Below are 20,458 nucleotides of genomic sequence, written 5' to 3'. Positions count from 1 at the left end.
ATCTGTTGTGTATTTTACACTCAGAGCCCACCTAAGAATAGACCACCAAACTCAATGGTCCCGCGTGCCGGGGGCCGGGGCGGCAAAGCGCGGGCAGAAGCGGGATGGATGGAGCAGCAAGGGAACTACAGCTCCCGGCATGCATCGGGCGCCCCTGTGACGCACTTCCGGCGCGGCGGCGGGAGGGCCGAGGCCGCTGGAGAACCACATCTCCCGGCATGCTCCGGGCGCGCGCTGTGACGCACTTCCGTCGCGGCGGAGACAGCGCGCCCCCGGCGGCCCGGCGGCGGGAGCGAGGCGACCGCTCGGCCCGCGGCAAGTGACGGGCGGCCAGCCGAGGGGAGCCGGGGCGGGGCGGCGGCGCCCAGCGAGAGAGCGCGCGGGCGGCCTGGCCCCGCCCCGGTGACCTTCACGGCTCGGGCGGCGGGCGCAGGCCGGGCGGCGGCGGCGCGATGTTCGTGCAGGAGGAGAAGATCTTCGCGGGCAAGGTGCTGCGGCTGCACATCTGCGCTTCCGACGGCGCCGAGTGGCTGGAGGAGGCGACCGAGGACACGTCGGTGGAGAAGCTCAAGGAGCGCTGCCTCAAGCACGTAAGGCCGGCCGCGGCCCCAGGCCTGCCCCCTCCCGCCTCCTCCTTTGGCCGCCCCGCTTCCCGACCCGCCCCCTCCCGACACCTTCCAGACGGCGGCCCCGGGCCGGCCCCGGGCCGAGCGCCTGTCGTCGGACGGCCGCAGGTTCCCTTGCTGCTCCCTCCAGCCCGAGGAGCTAGGGGCGGGCGGGGAGACTGAGGCAGGGACGCGAGGCCGCCGCGGCGGGGCCTCGGGCTTTCCCAGCGGCTGTGCTTGCTTGCTCTTGGGGTGAGGCTCTCGAGAGCCGGGCAGCGGTGCCCAGGGGAGGAGGGGCCCGCCGAGGAGAGGGCCTTCCGTTCCCTGCAGGCCGGCCTGGGGGCCGGGGCCCGGCTCTGGCCGCTCCTGCCACCGAACCGTGCGGGCCTGACTGGTCGCTGAGCCCCGCTGCCCCGCGGCCTTTCCGCTGACTCGTGGGTGGAGCCGGGGGAAGGGGCTCCTCGCCGCAGAGCCACTTTCTGTGGATTGTTGGTGTGAAATATCCCTGTATGGTTAGCTCCCTGGGTTGCTGACTTTGGAGCTAGTTCTGGATGGCCTTATCTCCATACTTGTCACCGGGGGCGGCTGAGACGCCGGTGTGACTCCGGCTGCGAAGGAAACTCTGCTGGGCACCGTGAGTGTTTTCTTGTCAGAAGTAGCTCAGCCTGTTGGTGCGGAGTCCACGTGGCGAATGACATGCGTCCCTGCGATGAACTCCGGGCTATCGGGTTGTTGTAGTACCTGCCCCGGAGGTCCTTCGGAGTCGCTTGGGACTGTGGTTCTGCGGGTGGTGCTCTGCTGTCCCGGGCAGCTGAAGAGCACTCTGGTTGCCGGAGTGAGCCCTCTTCTGGGACATGCTGGGTGTCGGTAACTCACGTCAAGGAGGAGGGGCGCCAGGCTCACACCCTCCGGCGGGCACGCAGTCCTTTCTTCTGTCGGGTCCTTTCACCACGTAGGAGACCCCAGGACGGCCGTTAGCCAGCAGGCTGGTAGAGCCAGGCACCGCTGTTTGTCTAGCGGTGTCATTTTAACAAAAACCTCCCTCAGGTGCCGCGTCCCTCTCCCCTGAGACCCACCTAGGACAGGAGCTCCTCGGGGGCTGGGCCTGTATTCACATGTCCAGGGCCAGGCTCCCAGTGGGTCCCAAACAAGTGGAGATGGGTTGTCGGTCCAGAACTGCATGGACATGGCATGCCACCTGCTGAGTCAGGCAGGGAGAAGTCAGGGGTAAATGGGAATGGCATTTCGCTTAACTCACTAATTTACACAGCTGTCATAACGTTATTTTATGAAGGGGAACAGGAAATGAGAACTGTTTGATCCACAGATGCTTGCTAATGAATTTCAGGAGCTCTTGGGGTTCATTAGGCAGCCACTTTGAATAAGATGCTAATTATCATGGACCTGATATTTATTATTCCAGTCGGGATTGAGGTGTGTCGTTTGGGATTTTTCTGGCACTCTCCTACCTTAAGTCGAGATTTTATTCCACTCTGCAGTCTCTCCAGGTGTGGAGGAGCGGCGTAAATCAGGGGACCCGAGAGCTGAGTTGTCAGAAAGTATTCCCACCTCGGTGCCCGTCCTGTTCTGTAGGCAGGGTGCGCCGCCTCTCGAGCCAGCCAGAACGCATTAGTTAGAAAAGAGAATTCTCAAGCTGTATACTCGAATGTCACCCTGGAAACCGTTCCCTGAATGTCCTGTTGCTGCAGGCAGTGAGGCTTCGTGTGTGCTTGAGCTTCTGTCCCGCCTTCCCACTTTGCTCCTGGTGCAAGCTGGCATCATTTTTTCCTTCCTCCTTGAAGGGGACAGTGTGGGTGTCTCCCCATCCCCTCCACTTCACCCCCATGGTCCTGTTGGGAGTGTGTTGCTTTCTCATTGAGGGGTATTATCATCAGAACTCTTAGGGAAATGGATTGCCACACTTGCTTTTCTCTTTTTGGGTTTTTATATTGATTGGGATCTTTCGTGAAATTGCCACGACATAACCTGTACCTGTTCATACGGCTGTTAATGTTTCTTTTTTTTTTTTCTTTTAAAGATTTTATTTATTTGAGAGAGAGAGAGAGAGAGACCAAGCACATGGGCAGGGGGGAGGGGCAGACGGAGAGGGAGAAGCAGACTCCCTGCCGAGCAGGGAGCCCGATGCGGGGCTCGATCCCAGGACTCCAGGCTCATGACCTGAGCCAAAGGCAGATGCTTAACGACTGAGCCACCCAGGCGCCGCAAGCTGTTCACATTTCTTAGATCACATGACAGTGCGTCTTCGGACGACATAGGGCATCAGGTGTAGGAGGAGCCCCTGTTGGCTCTTCTGGGGAGGAGGCAGGTTCAGCAGGTGTCACAGCCTCCCTGCCCGGGCAGTGGGCTTTTCCGGGGCTATTTTGCTGCCATACTCAGCTTGCTCAAAGTGCTTCTGCTGAGAACAAAGACCCAGAATGAAGTAACTGCGCACAGTGCGGATGACTCACACCTGTGTTGTGTTCCTGGCACGCTGTTGGCATGCTGCACAGGACGGTTGTTTCAAGAGCCAGATGAGGATTGTTTTGGAAAATTGTGTTTCATAGACTGTATTCTGAACTTGTCAAATGCACTAGCCTGCAAATTTCAGAATTAGCAGAAGCACACCCCATATTTCTGGGAGCAGAGCCAGTTTCGAATTCAAGGAGAGTGAAGGGGGTGGTGTCTGCTGCCGTAAGTGGTAGGAATGTATCCTCCTGTGGGCTGGGTTCCACCTGCGCCCCCTTCGGCCCTGCCAGTTTACGTGAATGTGTGACAGCCCCCCGAAGCCTTCACGCCACAGGTGTCGTTGCAACCCCCTATGGCCTGGACGTCAGTGCCCCCCGCCCTGGTGTCACGTTCTGGGGATTCTGGGGCCCTGGCCAGTGAGCTGTAACTGCGTGCCGGTCCACCCCCTTTGAACGCCCAGGAGGGGCCCTGGTAGGCGCTCCTGCAGCTCCTGGGTCTGGGTGGTGGTCGCTTGGTGAGCCAAGGGCCGAGCAAAGGCCGGTTGCTCTCCTCTCGGACTTGTGCAGGCGTTGAAGTGGTCAGGCCCCTGTTTCTGGCTCTCTGTGGACTAGCTTCTCTCTTGGCTGTTTCTCAGCCCCTTCATGTATCTGGAAGAGAGAAAAAGTACACAAATCATACTTCGATCTTTAGGTTTTCAGGGAACAGTGGACCTGCTATTTTCGTTTTAAAATGACTCTCCAGATCTTTCCAGACGAAGGAAGCGATTCAGGTTGCCACTAATTACCAGCAGGGTATTTTAGGTCAGGCTGTGAACCTATTTCAGGAGTACTTAGTGGGTTGGTGGACAGATCGCTGCCCTAGGGGATCAGATGTTGTGGCATTTTGTTCAGCTTCCAACATTCATGGGAGTTCTTTGACTTCATCTGTGCCTTAATTTTCTAGCTAGTAACCAGTAAATGCCTGGTGTGGCTTGGGGTGTCAGGTTCTAATATCATTAGAGTTATGATTTATTTTCTGTCTTGAAATATATGACTTTGTCCCCCCCAGTGTGCCCAGGGGAGCTTAGAAGACCCCAAAAGTGTGACCCATCACAAATTGATCCACGCTGCTTCGGAGAGGGTGCTGAGTGATGCCAAAACAATCTTGGAAGAGAACATCCAAGACCAAGGTAGGGGCCTCACAGGGCAGCGGTGGGAGCCATGGCGCAGCTGGGAGCCGGGGAGCGAGAGGCGAAGGCGCCCTCGGCGTCCGAGTCTGTGCTCCAGGCTGGGGCTGAGCAGGGAAACTGGGTCAGCTAAAATGGTTTTATTCTTCCTTTGTTAAAACAAAGTGCGCATTATGGGCTGTTTGTGAAAAACAGCACAAACCGAAATTGGACAAGCAGCATCCATCTGAGAAACCAGATGTGAACTTTATTTTTAATTCTGTGTCAGAGCAAGACCAAGGCCTCCAGAGCTGCTGCAGGCTTTATTCTGGGGCTGGAAAGTACAATTATGGTTATTGTTTCAAATGTCCTAGGAAGATACTCTTATTCTGTGCACATCTGTTTAGTTGCTTAGAGTTTGTGTCTGGAGGCTTTTGGGGAGAAATCTTTGGTTTTTCTATTTGTCATTCAAAGGATGATTTTAATTCTGGGATTCTCTTAAATAATCTCTTTTGAAAGTACTGTTTATAGACCTTCATCGAGCGTGGAGGTCAAGCCCACAACCAGGTGGGAGCCGGCCGACCTTGCGCACGCGGCCTCAGTTTAGCTCTGAGGGTTGAGGCCAGCTCTCCAACCTCAGAAAACTGAGCCCATTGAAATGAGGACGTTTTGCAAGATTCCCACCAGTTCTTTGCATGGTTCTCAGGGCTGTGCTGTGTGTGCCTCCTGGGCCACCAGTCACTGTGTGACCCATGGCTGGGTTCTTGCCACGCTCTGGAAGCTGTATGCGGGCAGGAAGGCAGGGAAGCACGGGCTTGGCTTAGGCGGCACCCGGGGGGAGCCCCTGCTCGTCTGGCCTTGGGTCATCTCGCGCCCATTTTTTTTTTTTTTTTAATGATTTTATTTATTTGAGAGCGAGAGAGAATGGGGTGGGGAGTGGGAGAGGGAGAAGCAGGCGCCCCGTGGAGCAGGGAGCCCGATGTGGGATCATGACCTGAGCTGAAGGCAGACGCTTCACCGACTGAGCCCCCCAAGCGCCCCTCTCTTGTGCCCATATTGCCATCTTATGGAGGAAAACGGTAACCAGCTTGACAGACTTCTTTTTTTCCTAGATGTCTTACTGTTGATAAAGAAGCGTGCTCCCACTCCACTTCCTAAGATGGCTGACGTCTCGGCCGAAGAAAAGGTCAGTTTCAGAGTTTGGAACCGGAAGTCTTGGTTAGAGTCTCCCACCTTCCAGCCCGTGAGAAAGAAACCTCCTGGGTACGAGGTGTTCCCAGGCCTAGCAGGACCCACAGTCAACAATCACGGGGGCCTCCTGTTGTGGCCGAGCCCCTCCTGGTCAGGGGCAGGCACGCAGGGAAGCCTCCACGCTGTGTTCTCTGGGCTGCGCGTCCGGCACCTTCTCGAGGTGAGGGTAACTCCTGAGACCCTGTCAGGCCTGCCTCTTGTCGGGCGAGGCCTGCACCCACAGGACAAGGAGAAGGAACGCAGGGAAGGGGTGGTGAGCGGCGCACTAGGGCCCCTCTCCCGGGAGTGTAGGCGCGTGCGCAGTGAAAGGCCAGGGGTCCCCTAACACCTGCGCCCAGGTGCAAAGCGGTGCCATCTTAAAAGGCAGCCACACTGATTTCACAGTTTTCCTTTGTTTCGCTTGGGTAGAGTTTCTTATTCGTGCTTTGAAATGCTAGGGAGAGCGCTCCCCCCGGAGAAAGCAGGCCAGACTCCTCGGGCTGGGCCCCGTGCCTGCCAGCGGAACGAGCTGTCAGGGAACAGAGCTATCTGAGGCCCTCCTGTGGGTCAGGCGGCATAGGAGGGGCGCCTTTGGCTTCGCATGCCCCCTTATCTGTGGCCACACCTGGCCAGTGCCGGCTCGCACACGGGCCGGCTGCTCACCCCATCTCCAGGAGACAGATCGGGGCCTGCTCTGCCCCACCCCGAGAGCTGCCCGCGCGAACCGCGGTTCTCAGGTTACAGTGTTGGCTGTGGGTGACCAGTGTAGACAACGGGGTTCCCACCGCCCCGGCACCTCTGGGCGCCTCGCAGCACACTGTGGACCTCACTTGGCAGGTCACCTTTTCTGTGCACTTAGTTGCAAAATGAAACATTGTAAGACGTTAGTGCCTGTTTTTGTGAATTAGTATTAATTTTAGGTGAAAGTAGTACACATTTATGAAGTCAAATAACATTACCAGTCTCTTAATAAAAGCAACCTCCTCCCACTTGCATCACGTGCCCTAAAGGTGCCCTCTTGGAGCTCTTTCAGCCATTCCTTCAGTAATTCTTTTTCTGATTTCAAAACCACATGCAGAATTGGTTTTTTTCTTTCTTTCTTTCTTTTTTAAAGATTTTTTATTTATTTTTGACAGAGAGAGAGAGCACAAGCAGGGGGAGTGGCAGGCAGAAGGAGAGGGAGAAGCAGACTCCCCGCTGAGCAGGGAGCCCGATGCGGGGCTCGATCCCAGGACCCTGAGATCATGACCCGAGCCGAAGGCAGACGCTTAACGACTGAGCCACCCAGGCGTCCCAGAATTGGTTATTTCTTAGAATATCAGTTTTTGATTCTTTGGCTCCTTGATGTTTGGAGTGTTAGATCCTGACACTGGTTGAAGATCTCAGGGTTTCCATCAGTGTTAGTGTGCACGTGCTGTTTTCCGTTTGGAGCGAAGGGTCCTGAGATTATCCTTTTTCATGTTTCTCCTGGAATCAATAATTACCCTGTCAACTTGTTTTCTATAGGCTTATCGCTAATTTTTTTAAATTCTTTGCTGGGATCGATAAATCCCTCTGGAAGCAGGGTCCCCTGTACGAGGCCACCTGCCAGTCCTTGCTGTCCTGGAGACATCGTCCCTCCAGCTCCTCCCCGCGACACCCCTCTTCCTCAGTGGCCTCCAGGCCTGTCATGCAGCCTGGGCCTTCCCGCCTCACCCCTGTGTTAGAGCTTCTGAACCTTGTGTATCTGGACACTTCCTGTTGCCACCTGTCCTGGTGCCCTGGATGCATCGGCCTAAAACCGCACACAGCTCCTGGTCTGTAGGTCAGCAGTGTGGGCAGGCTCAGCTGGGCCCTGCGCTCAGGCTCTCAGGTTCCAATCAAGGTGTGGCTGGTCTGCATTCCTCCAGGGAAGCTCTGGGGAAGGGTCTGCTTCGGGCCCCTTCAGGTGGTTGGCAGTTCCTATGGCTAAAGGGCCGAGGTCCCCTTTCCTTTCTCTGTCAGCCGGGGCGCTTTCTTTTGGCATGTGGGGCCCGCCACTCTTCCTTGCCACGTGGTCCCCTGCATCTCTGGAGCCAGTGACAGAAAGAGCCCCGTCCTTTTTCAGGGCCTGCCTGATTAGATAAGGCCTCCCAAGGCAGGTCATTTCCTTTCCTTAAAGTTGGCTCTGCCACAGCATGACCTTACCCAGGGCGCAACCATCCTGCTCACAGGCTCTGGGATCGTGCAGGCATGATGGCCAGGAGTGGGATCTTAGGGCCATCTTCAAATTCTGCCAGCAGAATCCAGTGTCTTGCAGTTGACTTGTCTCTTGGTCTGGTGGAGCCTGGCTTCCTCTGGCATCTAGAAAGGGAAGGGAATCTTGAGGCCCTGCACTTCAGCATCGAGTGGCTGTTGGTGAGCGCCAGCCGTGTGCGTGCACAATGAAAATGTTGGTCCCCGCTTCCAGGGTGTCCATGGGGCCGTGGGACTGAGGACTCGTCTTCTGTGCATGCTCTGCTCCCTCTTCTCCCACTCCCTCCGGGGTCTCTCAACATCTGGGGAGGCTGTTGAGAGCTCTCAGATTTCATGGTTTGCATGGATGCAGGTCTTCCGCCTCTGCTGTGCTTGGCATGCAGAGTCTGGAGATTCATGTGTTTTTGTTTTGAAGTTTTTCTGGATTGTTTTTGGAGAATGCCCTCCTCTTGTTTTCTCTTCCCTCTTTCTGGAGTTCCTCTTGGTTGGATGCTGGACTTGCCTTCAGGATGATTTCCTGGACATTATCCTCTAACTGTGCTACGGCCTGTTGATCTGGCCGTGATAATTTACATTTCCCAGTTGGGGACTTGGTCTCCGATGATGACAGTGTCCTGTCTCTCCGACGGTTCTCTGGCATGAAGTCCTCTTCCTTTTGTTCTCTCTTTCATGCTTCTTTACTTTTCCCCTTCTCATTTTGGTCTCTGTCTTTCGTGTTGGGGGCTTTCCGCACGCCCCTGCCCTTCCTTAGCTGCCTTCTCAGTAAGAGGCACGGGGGGCTCACCGGCTGCTCTCTGTGCCCAGTGGGGTGTGCCTGCAGCTCGCTGGGCTTCCCTGTGGGGCAGACCCAGCCCTGTGCGCCCCCTCCCCACAGCGGTGAGTCTCCTGCTCGGTGTCCTTACAGCCACTAGTGATGGGGGGCTGGGTCTTACTGTCAAGGATTAGCATGGTACCTCCTTTTCCTGCTGCTGAGCCCAGGCTCCCTGGCTCGGGGGCTTCTCAAGTCTGCCCCCCCAGGTGGTTGCTGGCTGAGCAGGGTGGTAGGGGAGTGCTGTTCTCGGCTCCAGCCGCTCACTCCCAACCTGCGCTTCCTTTGGGCTCTGGCATTCGCCTGGAGTTGCCGGGCCTTGTTTCTGGTCAGGCTTCTGCTCTGTGCTGACCCCCTTTCTGTTTTCTGTTTTGGAAGAATGGTCTCCATCTCTCCCGCTCTCTCTCTCGGGAGTCTTTACCGTCTGATAGGGTCGTGCTATTGTAGCAGGGCTTCGGAAGCAGGCGGGGTGAGTGCGCATTCCTGGCCCCGGCACAGCCATAGCTCACGTGTGACGGTCTCTCTGTGGCCACAAGGGACCGTGTCTGTCTGCTCTCCTGCCCTGCCACCCTCTGGCCATGACAGGCAGGAATTGTGTCCCAAGTGAGCACCGAACCCGCAGGGACCCTCTGCTGCCGACGGAGAGTGATTCCCTCCCTAGTCAAGCTCTGTGTGCTCAGCTTACGTGGTCTTGCCTTTTACTGCTCTCATATTCATTTCTGACTTTCTAATTTTCTGTGTAGAAAAAACAAGACCAGAAAGCCCCAGATAGAGATGCTATCTTCCGAGCAACTGCCAACTTGCCGTCCCACAACATGGACCGGGCCGAGGTTCAGACCAACGTCAGAGACGTGAGTGCTCGCTGTGGGCCACACCTCGGGCTCCTCACGCCCGCATGAGGGCCGCATGGCCTCTTGGCGGTACTTTGGGAAGCCGGGGTGAAGGGCAGACAGGAACTCTGCGTATAACCTAAAATTATTTCAAAACATAAAGTTTAAAAAGACGCTGGAAGGCAGGACTGAAAAGATAGATCCTACTGGGAGTATATTAGAGTTTTGCGCTAAGTTTGGCAAAAACTTGTAGCTAGAAGTCTGGACTCTTACTTTGGATTGGAAAGTTCTAAGCTAAAAACGTAGAGCGTGTCCAGTGTCCCGTGGACCGGCCCAGAACCAGGGGTGTGCCCGCGCTGTAAAGGACTGGGACAGCGTGGCCACCTAATCCGAGAGCGCCACCTGCTCATGTAGCAGCAGAGAGTTCCCTACTGACCAGGGCATCGGGCTCTGACACACGTCCCCAGGCTGTGTGTGGGATGGCCCCACGGTGGCTCTCACGTTCTGAAGCCTGTTGTGGGGAAGAGGGGCGGCTGACCCCTTTCTCGCCCGTGGGACTGGGGACTGGTCTGTCGGGGTTTCTGATTGCATTCCCAGCGGCCTTCTTCCTCAGTGGGGGCCAGTTGGCTGCAGCCGACGCTGCTGTGCTGGCCAGCCTCTGGCCAGGTGAGAATCGGAGGCCCGGGTCTGGGAGGCCCATCCAGTCAGGCTGATCTCTTCTGCTTACGTAGTGCGCTGGCGCTTTCTGCGTTGGCCAAAGGGCTGAGCAATGTTTCCAGATGTTTCTGGTGTCACCAGCCAAGAAGCCATGCACACAGCCCATCTATGCCAGCCAGGCCTCTCCTCCCTGCCGGGCTGAGCCCTCCTGCCACTCTGTGGCCCCACCCACCTCTTCCTCCATTGGTCTCCACATTCCGGAACCAATAGCGGCATATAGTTGGGCTCAAAGATACAGAGTTGTAGGGCCCAGGAGTGTGGTTACACATCCAGGCAGGTCTCTTGGGCACTTGGAGAAGTAAGAGCCTTTTTTCTTTCCCTGCAGTTCCAGACAGAACTCCGGAAAATCCTGGTGTCTCTCATCGAGGTGGCACAAAAGTTGTTAGCGCTGAACCCGGATGCAGTTGAACTGTTTAAGAAGGCGAATGGTATGAGCATGCCCCAGGTTGACCGGATCCTGCGTTCAGACCCCGCTGTGTGCCCCGCCTCAGAGGCTGTGTCCGCCCCCTGCGGTCCCCGTTCACACTCGTGGTCCCCGCGTCAGTACTGGGGAGACTGAGAATGCTTTACGTTCGTACTTTCTGTTGACATGGGGCTCCTGTTCAGCCTGTTGGCTGAAGGTTCCTTGTTGATTTGCTGAGATTTAGGGGGTTTGGCATGCAGGTGGGGCCCTGAGGCTCTGGGGTGGGGGGCAGTCCTCGCAGTAGCCTGGCCCTCACAGGTGGCCCCATCTCTCGCCTGCAGCGATGCTGGACGAGGAGGAGGATGAGAGAGTGGACGAGGCTGCCCTGCGGCAGCTCACGGAGATGGGCTTCCCGGAGAGCAGGGCCGCGAAGGCCCTTCGGCTGAACCAGTATGTCCGGGCCATCTCCTCCTCTTGCTGCGATGCTGTGGGGCTCCCCCGGGGTGATGTCCTCCGTCCTAAACTCTTAGATTGAACCACTTATAGTAGATGTGAGCTTTTGAAGAGAGACCTTAAATGGCGTCCCAGAGGTAATTTGGTGGGGCATCTCGAAGTGTCTTAAGACAGTGGCCCTTGCTGGGAACGTGCCGTGGGCAGGCTGTCCTTCCGGGTCCTCCCGGGGCCATTGTGTGCAAGCACCACGTCGGAGCCTGTGTGTGTCAGGGACATGGCAGCTGGAGGTGCGTGCAGTGTCCCCTCCAGCAGCCTCCCGTGCTTGCCTGGCCGCAGCCACTCGCTTCTGCGTCTACGCGTGGACCCGAAGCAGACGACTTGTACATCAGAGGACAGTCCGTGGGCTGTGCTTCTTTTTGCCGTGGACCTAGATTCTCGTGTGTACCTCACCAGTTTGCTCCCCAGGCTCAGTACTTGTGTTTCTGTGCTCTGGCTGGGGTCTTGGGGTTGTGTGGGGCAGGGCCCAGAGCGCCACACCCTTCGGTGCTGAGATTCTCCCGATGAGGGTCACCAGAGAGGCTTTCCCTGGGGATGTCAAGGAGGCTGGAGGCCCTGGGACCGGCCTGGGGGTGCTGGAAAGAGTCCCCTGTTGCCTTTCAGCATGTCGGTACCTCAGGCCATGGAGTGGTTAATCGAGCATGCGGAAGACCCGACCATTGACACGCCTCTTCCGGGCCAGGCCTCACCAGGAGGGGCGCAGGCCGAGGCCGCCCCTGAGGTTGCCCCTGAGGCTGCTGGGACTAGCACGGGAGATGAGGAGCCCAGAGATGAGCTCACGGAGATCTTCAAGAAGATCCGGAGGAAAAGGGAGTTTCGGGCTGATGCTCGGGTATGTGTTCCTGGGCCCGGGGGCAGCCAGGCGGGGTTGCCATTTCTCCACGTGGGAGTAAAGCTGGGTGAGGGGCTTATAGACAGGCCTAAATTCAGTTTTAAGTTGCCCTCCCACAGATCCAGGTGGCTGTTTGTCCTCCGAATAATTGGCCGACACGTTTGTCATCTGAAAGCGACAACAGGATCCTGTCCACGTTGTCACTGTTGGCGAGAGCCACGGGCTCTGGCAGGGCCCCTGCCCAGGGATGGGAGGATGGTGCGCTGCAGGATTGCCTGTGGACGGGGAGGCTGGGCCGGCTCTGACGATCTGGTAACCCTGGCGTCTGCAGGCTCCGAGGACCGGGGGCCCGGCCGGCTCTGGCCATGTTCCGGTGGCTGACGTCGGCGTACCGCTTATGGCTGCTGCTTTGTCGTCGTCTTGTTCTTGATGCTTCTGTGGCTCCCTGTTCTCCACCGTTCTGTTCTTTTACTAGGCTTCTGGTTTCCTCTTGGACATTTTCTGTGCTTTAAGCCTGCGTTTTTCTTTCAGATTACAGATGCATGAGCTCCAGGTGTTAGGGTCCCGAGTCCACACGCTCTCGTGATTCTGCCCGGGGTGCAGTGTTGTCAGAGTGGGCTCCCCTGCGGGCGTGGGTTTCCGTGGGAACCCCGTGTGGCTGGGCTGTGGGATGCCCCCCGTGGGTGATTGTGAGGCTGTTACCCTGGGCTGAGTGACACCCCCCGCCGGGGGCCCTGTTTCATGTTAGGCGCACAGGCAGGGCTCCTGGGCCCCCATGTGGTATAGGCCGTGGCTCTGGGGTTGACGCTTCCCTTCACAGGGGCCCCTGCTTTTCCACCTCCCCTTTCCTTTTGTGGGGCAGACCCTTGGCAGGGTCCTGGTCTCAAGCTCTGAGTCCTCACCTCGTAGGGACCCAAGGCCCACATCCTGTCTGGGTTTGGCCACCAGACCCCTGCCGCCAGGCCCTGCTGATGGCTCCGGCCCCTTCCCAGGGCACGGCCTTTGTCAGGCTGGCTTGCTGCTGGTCTTTGCTTTCTGGTGAGCTCAGCTGTGCATCTGGAAGCGTTTCTGCAGAGCTGGAGCTGGTGTTTCTAGAGCCCGGTCTGTGTGCTGGGCCGAGCCCTGTAGGGCGGGGGGCCGCGCCCTCGGACGGTGCTTTGTGCTCTGCCACGCGGCTCCGGGCTTCCCCTGAGGGTGCTCCCGCGTTGTCCTTGTCAGGCCCGCCGCTGCTCAGCCCTGTCTCGTGGGTGCCACCTCAGCTGTCTTGATGCGCTCTTCTCCCAAGATGGGCACCTGTGCGGGGCCTTCCTGTGGCCTCTTTGTGGGAGAGGGTCTCTGAACGTTGTTACAAAAGGCTGTCGATGCTGGACCAGCTCATCACAGTCCCCCGCCCTTTGGTCCTACAGCATTCCAGAGAAGAGCCTGTAAGGACAGGAGTGTTTGCGTGGTTCCTGGGAAGCCTGGGTCCGAGAGCAGGGCTTGCACTTGAGACCAAAAACAGACTTTCTGCTGTCATTCCCCTCCCCCCACACGCCCCATGCCAGTGGTGGGGGACAGCAGGGTGCGGTGGGCAGGGCAGGAGTGAGTGCGTGGACCCCTGGCAGGAAGGCGGGGGCACATGCCTGCGGTCACCGTGCGGAAGTCCTAGGTCGTCGCTTCCCCGGGCTGAGGTAGGAGGGAGTGACGGGAGAGGCTCGTTTTTACTGACAGCCATGGGGAGGCTACCCTAGCCTTAGATTTAGTGGGAGCTTCCAGGCGATTTTATGTGACTTGGGTGTCAGACTGTGGCGTGGTGGGTCCTTCTCCCGGCATTCGTGGGTGGAGCCCCCCACCCCTGGGGGTACGAGCTGGTTCAGGAAAGCACACGGCGTGGGTTGTGGTAGGAAGGGCTGCCTCCTGAGCTCCCTGTCCACCATCTGGCTCTGGTGAAAGTCTGTCCTGACTGCCACCTGCCCCTGACTTCCTTCCTGTTGGGTGCTCTTTGGGACACCTGACAGTCCAGTTCAGGCTGAGCCCGGCCCGCTGAGGTGTGGCACTCTGTGGCCGAAGAGTGTGCCGGGGTGCTGCGGGTTGCTGCCCTGCGCTAACGCCCAGGAGCCCCGCGGAAGTAGGGCAGTTAAGGCGGGAAGGTCAAAGAAGAAGAAGACAGTGACCTCATTCAAAAGTGTGATTGGATCTTTAAAGAATTAATAAAATCTTCACCTTTTTTTCTCAAAATGGACTCTTAAAAATTGTGTAAAAGTCAAGAATAGGGGCTCCTGGGTGGCTCAGTCAGTTAGGTGTCTGCCTTCGGCTCAGGTCATGATCCCGAGGTCCTGGGATCAGCCCCGCATCGGGCTCCCTGATCGGCGGGAAGCCTGCTTCTCCCTCTGCCCCTCCCCCGACTCGTATGTATGCGTTCTCTTTCAAATTAATAATAAACAATATTAAAAAAAAGTCAAGAGTAAAGTGAAGGATTTAGTGTCTTAGGTGATTTTTGTCCTGAAAATGGACGTCTCCCCCACCCCCTAAAACATTGAACGTTGGGTCATAGTTCCCTCCAAGAATCATCAAATGTTCATACTTATAGCTTAAATCTTATTACATGTGAGATGTTTAAAATTAATTTTAGTGTCATGTTTTAAAGATAAAATCTGAAGAGCCCCCCCCCCACCTTTTTTCTTCACAGATTGATATTAATGTGACCACTTTAGTCTTAAATCGGGTTTGCTTGCAAGGCCTCTCCCTAATACCTGTCATTGTGGGTAACGAGGCCGTCTGTCCGCAACGAGCTCACGTGTGGTTGTGGAGACCGTTTGTCCAAATGTGGGGACCAACCTGCGAGGGTCTGACGTTGGCCTGGCCTGCCTGGGGCATGCTGGGATCCGCGGCTGCGCCGACTCGGCCTGGCTGTGGTCCGTCTGTTGCTCAGAAGGACGGGCTGATTCCATGAAGCTGCAGGGAAGCAGAATCGGGCCCCAGGACGCCCTGTGCTGATCTTGTCAGGCCCCCACTCGGACGCCGTGCTGACACGTGGCCCGAGTTTGCGGACACTGTCGCCTGGCCCCCGAGGCGTGCTGCGCGTCCTAGCCCCGGGCACTGAGTGGTGTGTGCGTTCTCCTGCAGGCCGTCATTTCCCTGATGGAGATGGGCTTCGACGAGAAGGAAGTGATAGATGCCCTCAGAGTGAACAACAACCAGCAGAACGCCGCCGTGAGTACCACGTGTCCGTGCGCCGGGAGGCTTCCCTTCCCTCGCCAGCAGGATGCACCCAGGACAGTCTGTGTGTCCGGCTCCTTCCTCAGGCGCTCTGTTGTTGGCTTTCCAAGAGAAGCGAGAGGGGAGATGGTCCGATGGTATAAAATGTTTTACGAGTTCTTTGTCTGTCTAAGAAAGTACATGTTCTGTGGGCGAGCGTGTGATTTGTTTACTAAGTTTGTTGAACCAACAACTGCGAATCAGCCGGCTCTGGGCTCACCAGCAGCCGTGCCCACGGGACTTCCCGGGGACGCAGCCTGGGGTTCTGTGCATTTCTTCACTCTGCTGTCAGTACTGTGGGTGGGTCCTGGCTCACCCCTGTTCAGTGGCCGAGGACCGAGAAGTCACAGCCATTTGCCTGAACTGCGGTGCGGGGATCAGCGTGGCTCTTCCTTCCCGATGTCCGAGCCCCTGGGCCTGGGCCCCACCCTGGGAGCAGCCCGGGGGGCAGCTGGTGCTGGTGGGGGCTCTGGAGGGACTCACGGGTGTGGCTCTTGCGTTTGCAGTGCGAGTGGCTGCTGGGAGACCGGAAGCCATCCCCCGAGGAGCTGGACAAGGGCATCGATCCCGACAGCCCTCTCTTCCAAGCCATTCTGGATAACCCGGTGGTGCAGCTGGGCCTGACCAACCCGAAAACGTTACTAGGTACGTGGGCTTCCCCAGGGGCAGACCCACCACACCCCACAGACGTCACCGAGTGATGGCGATGTGTCCGCCACTGTCCGTGACTCCTGCCTGAGTCACCACGGGGCTGGCAGGCAGGCTGTGCTCACGGGGTGACGGCTTCCTGTGTGACAGCTCTGGACAAGCTCTGGAACCAGTTAGAGTGGCCCGTCTAGATCGGGGGGGGCGTGGGCGGGTGTTTGCCTTTGCTCTTCTTGTTGTGGAGGACTTCTTTGGCCCCCCTTTTGTCTGTGAAACACAACACATGGACAGAAGCGTGTGTGATTTTTCTAACTTAAAGAATAACGGGGGCGCCTGGGTGGCTCAGTTGGTTAAGCGACTGCCTTCCGCTCAGGTCATGATCCTGGAGTCCCGGGATCGAGTCCCGCATCGGGCTCCCTGCTCGGCAGGGAGTCTGCTTCTCCCTCTGACCCTCCTCCCTCTCATGCTCTCTGTATCTCATTCTCTCTGTCTCAAATAAATAAATAAAATCTTTAAAAAAAAAAAAAAAAAAAGAATAACGGTAAGACCAATAGCCACACATCTACGTTCAGCTTCAGAAGACGGTGTTAAGGGGGCGTCCGGGGGGCTCGTTGGTTTAAGCGTCTGCCTTTGGCTCAGATCATGATCCCAGGGTTCTGGGATCGAGTCCTGCGTCCCCTGCTGCACCGCTGTCCCCCATCCAGCCCTGGGAGCGAGCCTTCATTGTTGCTCAGGCTCCTCGGGGGTGGTGCTGCCTATGTCTGTCACCCGGAGCCCCCGTCCTCTCGTGCCTGCACCTGTGGGCAGGGTGGGTCCTGGGCGGGCTTCTGCGTCCAGTGTTACTGTGCCACGGCCATGTCCCCGCTCTGCCATCTGGTGGGACTCGCGTTGCTGCCTTGTGTGCGGCGCTGCTTTGGGCGGTCTGCCTTCCCCGGCCTTGCCTGTAGGCCGGGCGTGTGCAGGTGGGGCGGCGGGGATGTGTCCGGCTGCCCGCATGCTCCGCCCCCGTGGCCCCCAGGATGCCTGCCGAGAGCATCTGCTGCCCCGGCGGGCACAGGTGTCTGTGAGCTTGGCCCTCGCCGCAACTGTGAGGCCCAGCCCCTCCTGGAAGCTTTGGCCACGCCGGGACCTCAGCTCTGAAAGGCCCATCTTTTGGCTTCTTTTTCTTGCATCATTTTTCTCATTCAGTCACAATTTCCTCACATGTGCTGGACGCTGATCTTTTATTAGTCTATTTGTATCTTGAAAATCGTTTTCCCATTCCTGGCATGTTTGCTGACTGACTGTGATGTATTTTAACGTATTGAAAGTGTATGTGTTTCATCTGAGAAAACCCTTCGAGCTCGAGGCGAGGAAGACGTTCTCCTTTATTTGTTTCTAGGAGTCTTGTCAGTTTTGCTTTTCTCATCTGAGTCTGTAACCTACCCGGGAGCGTGTGCGGTGCAGAGTAGGGAGCTTTTCTCTTGGTCCCCAAGTTCTGGGCTTCGGGGGCGCGTGTGTACTTATTTTCCTTCTCTGTGCGGGACGCGCGGGCCCCTCGCTCGGAACCCGGGCTCCCCTGCTGCCTGCAGGCCTGACCGGAGGAAGGAACGCGCTGCCTTGGGTCGGTCTGCAGCCCTCTGCTCTAGGCTGGTTTTGTCTTTTCTCCAAGAGGGGCTTCCATCACGACGGACGTGGGGTTTTACTGAATGTCTTCCCCATCTGCTGGGAGGGTCCTGTGGTGTCACGTTTGCTCACGGGAAGCCTTTCCTCACATTTCCGAAACAAGGCAGGCAGAGCCGGTGTCCCCCGGCTGGCGCCTGGCGGGGCTGTGGCCTGCGGATGGCGCTGGGGGCCCTGGTGCTGCCCAGCACGGGAGGGGCCGCGGCTTTCATGCCCGGGCGCTCCGCCTGTCCCCGGGAGGGCCTCCCACGGCCGCCAGGCCCCCACGCCACATGGGGTGCACCTTTCTGGTAAGTGTTTAAGGTAATCGGTATCACTTCAGATGAGATAAAGCGCCCATCATAGCTCATCTGGGACGAGCAAGAGAGGACGCAGAAGCCAGCGGAAGTCTCCTTTGCCCCCACCCCTGGTCGGCGGGTTTCCTTCTGGAGCATCTGTGGGCCTGTGTGCCGTCCCGGTTTACTCCGCGTCCTGCCGGTGCATCCCTGTGCTGCATTTTCTGGCCTCACCCTTTAATTTTTTTTTTTTTTAAAGATTTATTCATTTTAGAGAGAGAGACACACACAAACGGACCGTGTGTACATGCGGGAGAAGGGGCAGAGGGAGAGAGAATCCCGAGTAGACTCCCCGCTGATCATAGAGCCCGATGCAGGGCACAATCTCACGACCCTGAGCTCACGACCTGAGCTGAAATCAGGAGTCTGACGCTTAACCAACTGAGCCACCAGGCGCCCCTTGGCCTTGCTGTTGTAAATGGAGGAGTTTAGTGGGTACAGATCTTTGATTCTATGCAGAGGCCTCGGGTTGCACACGCTGTTCCGTTTTTTAGTTACTCAAACCTCTCTTCCCCTCGTGGCCGTGGGCCGGCCGCGGTGACCGCCCCCGTCTGTGCTTCCTGCTTCGGGTGCAGCTCGCGTTCCTGAGGACAGCATGACCGGGTCGGGGCAATGGTCCCCCCCGCCCACACCCCCACGCTGCGTGTGCTGGCCTCGCGTCCCCGTGTGGCCTTGAGCATCTGCCGCCCACTTCAGTTGTGGCCTCAGCCTTCGAGCCTGGCTCGGAGCTCTTCACATGTTGACAACTACCCTCTGTCACACGTGCAGACTTTCTGTTTGCCTTTTGGTTTGGAATAATTGTCTTTCTGGGATTGTCAAGTGTAAGTCCTGCAGAAGACCTTCCTCATGTACACACTCTTCTGTGTGGTCTCTCACCGACACCCCGGTTCATGGTTTTGTTCAGCCCTTTCCTCCCGGGAGGAAGCCAGACGTGGGCTCCTTCCCTCACTGGACCCCCACGCCGCCCACGTTACCTCTCGTTCTCCCAGACATCCTGGTGTTCTTCTGGGTTTTCTGATATTTTTACCTGGTTTTCAGAGGTTTCGATCAGGAGGGACCCCGGTGATTGTTTTAAGGGCTGGGAGGGCTGTCCATCCTAAACGCGATGAAATCCCACTTTTCTGGTGAGCCGTGGTCCCACGTGACCCCAAAGAGCTGCCAAGTCGTGGAGGAAGCAGCTCCCTGAGGCCCACGCGCGTGGGGCGGCTCCGTGCTGGCTTGGGGCTGGCTGCCGGGCGAGAGCCGCTCACGCCCGTTTCTGAGGGAAACGGTTTTATAGAACTGTTTAGACAATTCATTTTATGTTGTGGAATTGCTCAGTTACATTTTTATTATTTTTTTGCTTATTGACTTATTTATTAAGATTTTACTTTTAAGTTGTCTCCGCACCAAACATGGGGCTTGGACTCACGACCCTGAGGTCACGAGTCGCCCGTTCCACTGACTGAGCCGGCCGGGAGCCCCTCGCTTATGTTCTTTAAAGTCATTTCCTTGAGACTGAACGTTGATTTTCCCAGTCAGATATCATTCCATGTGCAGCAGTGTCTTTCTGTCTTTTCCGCGTCTGATGATTTTGCCAGGCTGGGACTGGAAGCAAAATTACTGACTCATAGGCTGTGACTATTTTTAAAAGATTGCTGACGCCGTTGCCAAATCGCTTTCCAGAATCCGTGTGCCCGTGAGCGCACAGGCCGCCGCCGCCCGCCCGGGACGGGGACGCGGTCCTCGGACTGTGGCTCACAAGTGTGATAGCAGACGCTGCTGGGGGGCCATTGAGGGGGTCGTGCGTGGCCCCCGGTGACGCAGGGCTCGCCCTTTTAGGACAGCGACTGCCAGGTTCCTGGCTGCGAGTGCGGAGGAGCTGCCTCAGCCAGCCTCGCTCTGTCTTCCCCACAGCATTTGAAGACATGCTGGAAAACCCCCTGAACAGCACCCAGTGGATGAACGACCCGGAGACCGGGCCAGTCATGCTGCAGATCTCCAGGATCTTCCAGACCCTGAACCGCACGTAGGCGACGCGGCCGCCCAGCTGTTCTGCCCCAGCGCCCGTCCCAGAGCTGGGGGCGGCTCCAGCCCAGGCCCTCTTCCTAGCCCCAGCCAGTCGCAGAAGAGCATGGAGACCCCTGGGTGCCGCGGGCTGCGGGGGAGGGGGTGGGGCTGGAGGGGCCTCCCTGGAGCCCGCCTTCCGCGCCCGCCCTGGGTCGTCAGGGCGCGGGCTCTTCTCACGCTTTGATCTTCCGCTTGACGACTTGTGTGATGGCAGTGTGCACGGCTGCGTCCAGCCTCTGACAGCGTTTACAGACGCGGTGGCTGCTCTGGGAGGGGTCGCCTCCCCCACAGGGTCCCTCTGGGCTCTGGAAACGCTCCTTGACCCGACCCGTAGGCGCTGCTTGCTCCCTGGAGGAAGGCATGTTTCAACCCAAAGTGTTAACGTCAGTACTAACTTAAGTAGAGGAATTCACAGGTGATTTTTCTTTAATAAATAAATGCCCTTTTTCCTACTGTCTATTAGTGTTATTTTAGTGCTGGAGAAGAACCTGTTCGCGCTCCTGACATGGCGCGCTGGGTGCCCCCACGGGCACATTGACTGTCGCGCGTGCTGTCTGCGGTGAGCTCGCGTTCCGACTGGAGCTCGGGGCTCCGCAGGCACGGGGCCGGGGAGCGCCCCTAGGCCCCCCGAGGCAGAGCGGGGCGCCAGCCATTGGCCTCCACCACCGTTCCCTTTTTAAACATTATTGGGGGGGGCGCCTGGGTGGCTCAGTCGGTTGAGCGTCCAGCTCCTGATCTTGGCTGGGGTCGTGATGTTGGGCCGTGATCTCA

At 57.6% G+C, this 20,458-nt stretch overlaps 1 protein-coding gene across 1 annotated transcript; it reads left to right on the top strand.

The window, feature by feature from the left end:
- The first annotated feature begins 278 nt into the window (after positions 1-278).
- Positions 279-20,144, top strand: UBAC1 (UBA domain containing 1). Its single transcript, XM_021690983.2, has 10 exons — positions 279-590; positions 4,119-4,239; positions 5,328-5,401; positions 9,211-9,318; positions 10,340-10,442; positions 10,759-10,867; positions 11,531-11,759; positions 14,865-14,951; positions 15,503-15,641; positions 19,535-20,144. The coding sequence occupies exons 1-10, from the start codon at positions 453-455 to the stop codon at positions 19,648-19,650; spliced, it is 1,224 nt and encodes a 407-aa protein (XP_021546658.1). The 5' UTR covers positions 279-452; the 3' UTR covers positions 19,651-20,144.
- Positions 20,145-20,458: the final 314 nt, after the last annotated feature.

Source organism: Neomonachus schauinslandi, chromosome 13, assembly GCF_002201575.2.
Source record: "Neomonachus schauinslandi chromosome 13, ASM220157v2, whole genome shotgun sequence".
Taxonomy (NCBI): domain Eukaryota; kingdom Metazoa; phylum Chordata; class Mammalia; order Carnivora; family Phocidae; genus Neomonachus; species Neomonachus schauinslandi.
This window is presented reverse-complemented; position numbering and strand designations above follow the sequence as displayed.